Source organism: Nerophis ophidion, linkage group LG06 (genome assembly GCF_033978795.1).
Source record: "Nerophis ophidion isolate RoL-2023_Sa linkage group LG06, RoL_Noph_v1.0, whole genome shotgun sequence".
Classification (NCBI taxonomy): domain Eukaryota; kingdom Metazoa; phylum Chordata; class Actinopteri; order Syngnathiformes; family Syngnathidae; genus Nerophis; species Nerophis ophidion.
Window position 1 is genome coordinate 38,620,538 of NC_084616.1, and position 2,982 is coordinate 38,623,519.

At 38.5% G+C, this 2,982-nt stretch overlaps 1 protein-coding gene across 1 annotated transcript in view; it reads right to left on the reverse strand.

Annotated features, from left to right (window-relative positions):
* Positions 1–314: 314 nt before the first annotated feature.
* The window catches only part of LOC133554668 (sodium/potassium-transporting ATPase subunit beta-233-like), a 22,335-nt gene continuing 19,667 nt past the window's right edge, over positions 315–2,982 (reverse strand). Inside the window, exons 5-6 of the mRNA XM_061903679.1 lie at positions 1,676–1,759; positions 315–1,603 (exon numbers count right to left, since the gene is read on the reverse strand). Of these exons, the coding sequence (XP_061759663.1) occupies positions 1,346–1,603; positions 1,676–1,759 (342 nt within the window). The 3' untranslated portion in view covers positions 315–1,345. The remainder of the gene's footprint in view (positions 1,604–1,675; positions 1,760–2,982) is intronic.

Here is a 2,982-nt window from a genome sequence, read left to right on the forward strand (position 1 = left end):
TTAGAGAACTTGATCCGGCTGTACCTCAGTACCTGTACTGTAAGAAAAACAGACATTACAGAAAAATAGACAGTTATTGCCTTATGGGCATGTTATCAATGGTTGGAAAATAAAATACTTTTTGATTAGCTTTGGATTATGTAGCTATTTATTTTTATTATTTAGTTAAGTGACATGTAGGATCAGCAGCATATGTCAGCACTATTAGTATTGTAATAATTGGCAGTCATGTTTCCTTGTTATAATAATGAAGTGCACCAACTTTGTAAAACAAAATTGGTTACAGTGCAAAGTAGTCATTAAAAAAGCACAAGGAATATATAATATGATTTTATTTGTTTCTATCATAGATTAAATGGCAAAGAATGCAGGAAATGATGGTTGAACGTGTTCAAGTGTTTCAGAAAAGATCCTTCATCACCAAAGACTCAAAAGTCTTCAAAGGTATTTTTTTGTTGAAATGCATGAACATTGCGGTATTTAAGCGCCCTCGTTTCAACTACGTTCAAGGCCCAAAACACCACCCACATTTCAAGAGTGAGCCACTGAAAGGTTGCGAGGCAACATTTTAACCCTTTACAAATTGCCACTTTGGTATTGCATGTATACATTAACAATATTTTCGCACAGGAACAAAATGTACAACTGTATAAATATACAATTCGTCCACCATGTTTGATGGCTTAAAACATTCACACACAACAAAATTGTGGTGGAGTCCAGAGAAGACAAAAGTATAGCTGAGTCAGCACCGTGAGTCCTGCAGGAGGGACCAAATATCTAACGGGCTAGAAAATAAAACTAAAAAAATCAATAAAAAAGGCATTTGATGAAATCCTTTTACACTTTTAGTGATTTAAGCACCAAAAAGAAGGCACAATAAAACAAGACCCCTATGATCAGACATAAAAGACAAACAGGAGAAAGGAAAGAAGTTCCTTGGAGTGCAGCCTTTTTCATTAGAGCGTGTACCGAGCCAATTATTAAGTGGGCGTGGTCGACACGCTAGGAAAAATGAAGGAAAAGCGAGGTATCTAAGCAGTGATATTGACAAGAAGGGAAGTTAATAGTCAGTGTGGGAGCTACTGATGGAAGTCCAGCATAGTCATGAACGAACAAGGGCCCAAATGTCGCTTACAGGAGAATAAATATGCTTGGGAAGCCTAATGGTTACATTTCCCACTACAATTATGTGCTAAGATTAGCTAACAGCCAAGTGACTACCTGATCAACTTAGCACCACCTACTTTTTTTTATGTCAGGAATGAAGGACAAGGGGGAAAGTGGATCAAGAGGGCTGCAAATGCGGCAATGGGAAAGTGCTCTATGGTCCCGGTGGCGGTCATTAACTGTTGACCTGGATCTTGATGTCAAAGCGACCCTGGTAGCGGTCCTTGTCACTGTATGAGATGTTGTCACCGAAAACCTTGCACTCAATGCGCAGCTCAGTGTCTTTAGTGAGGTTGACGAACTGCAGAGCCACTAGCGGCTGCAGGTAGTGGGGGTGCAGCAGTTTGCCATAATAGGGATAGTACTGCAGTGGGAAGCCGCCTCCGATGCCGTAGTACTTAATCTCGCCGATTTTCCCAGCATCTTCCTCTCTCTGAAAGACAAAAACATTACAGAACTCCACATGCAACATCTGGACCAAGGTTTATTTATCAACTTGAAATACCTTATGGGTACAGTAGATGGGGATCAAATTGGGCTGCACTTTGGGTTGCGCTTCGTCAGGGATGGTTGCATTTGAGGTAGGAGGCTGAACACAAAGAGACAACCCAGTTAGTGACCGTTACAGTGAACCCGTTTACAGTGGGGCAAAAAAGTATTTAGTCAACCACCGATTGTGCAAGTCCTCCCACTTAAAATTATGACAGAGGTCTGTAATTTTCATCATAGGTACAGTTCAACTGTGAGAGACAGAATGTGAAAAAAAAAATCCAGGAATTCACATTGTAGGAATTTTAAAGAATTTATTGGTAAATTATGGTGGAAAATAAGTATTTGATCAACCATTCAAAGCTCTCAATGACGGAAGGAGGTTTTGGCTCAAAATCTCACGATACATGGCCCCATTCATTCTTTCCTTGACACGGATCAATCGTCCTGTCCCCTTAGCAGAAAAACAGCCTCAAAGCATGAGGTTTCCACCCCCATGCTTCACAGTAGGTATGGTGTTCTTGGGATGCAACTCAGTATTCTTCTTGCTCCAAACACGACGAGTTGAGTTTATACCAAAAAGTTCTATTTTGGTTTCATCTGACCACATGACATTCTCCCAATCCTCTGCTGTATCATCCATGTATCCATTTTGGTATAAACTTAACTCGTCGTGTATACATTTTCAAATGTTTGATTTTGTTTTGCTGTTATAAATCTTTTTTTTTTTTTACTTGGTCTGAGGAAATATTCAAATATTTTGAGATAGGATTTTTGAGTTTTCTTAAGTTGTATGCCATAATCAGCAATATTAAAATAATAAAAGGCTTGCAATATTTCAGTTGATGTGTGATAAATCCAGAATGTATGACATTCTCATGTTTTTAGTTGCATTACAGAAAAAAAAGGACTTTATCACAATATTCATATTTTCTGAGACAGTTCTGTATGTATGTATGTATGTATGTATGTATGTATGTATATATATATATTTATATATATATATATATATATATATATATACACATATACATACATACACACACACACACACACACACACACGTATATATATATATATATACTAGGGCTGGGCGATATATTGATATATACGATACATCGCGGGTTTGTCTCTGTGTGATATAGAAAATGACTATCGTAATATTCGAGTATACGTTTTCACACAGGACTTTTAGCTGCGGGCGTACATTTTAAGCTCTCCTCGCTCTTTCCTGTGTCTCCTCACAGACAAGCAGGCGCACATTCTTACATACGTCACAAACTGCCACGTCATACGTCACGTCACATACACGCCCTCGTCCAG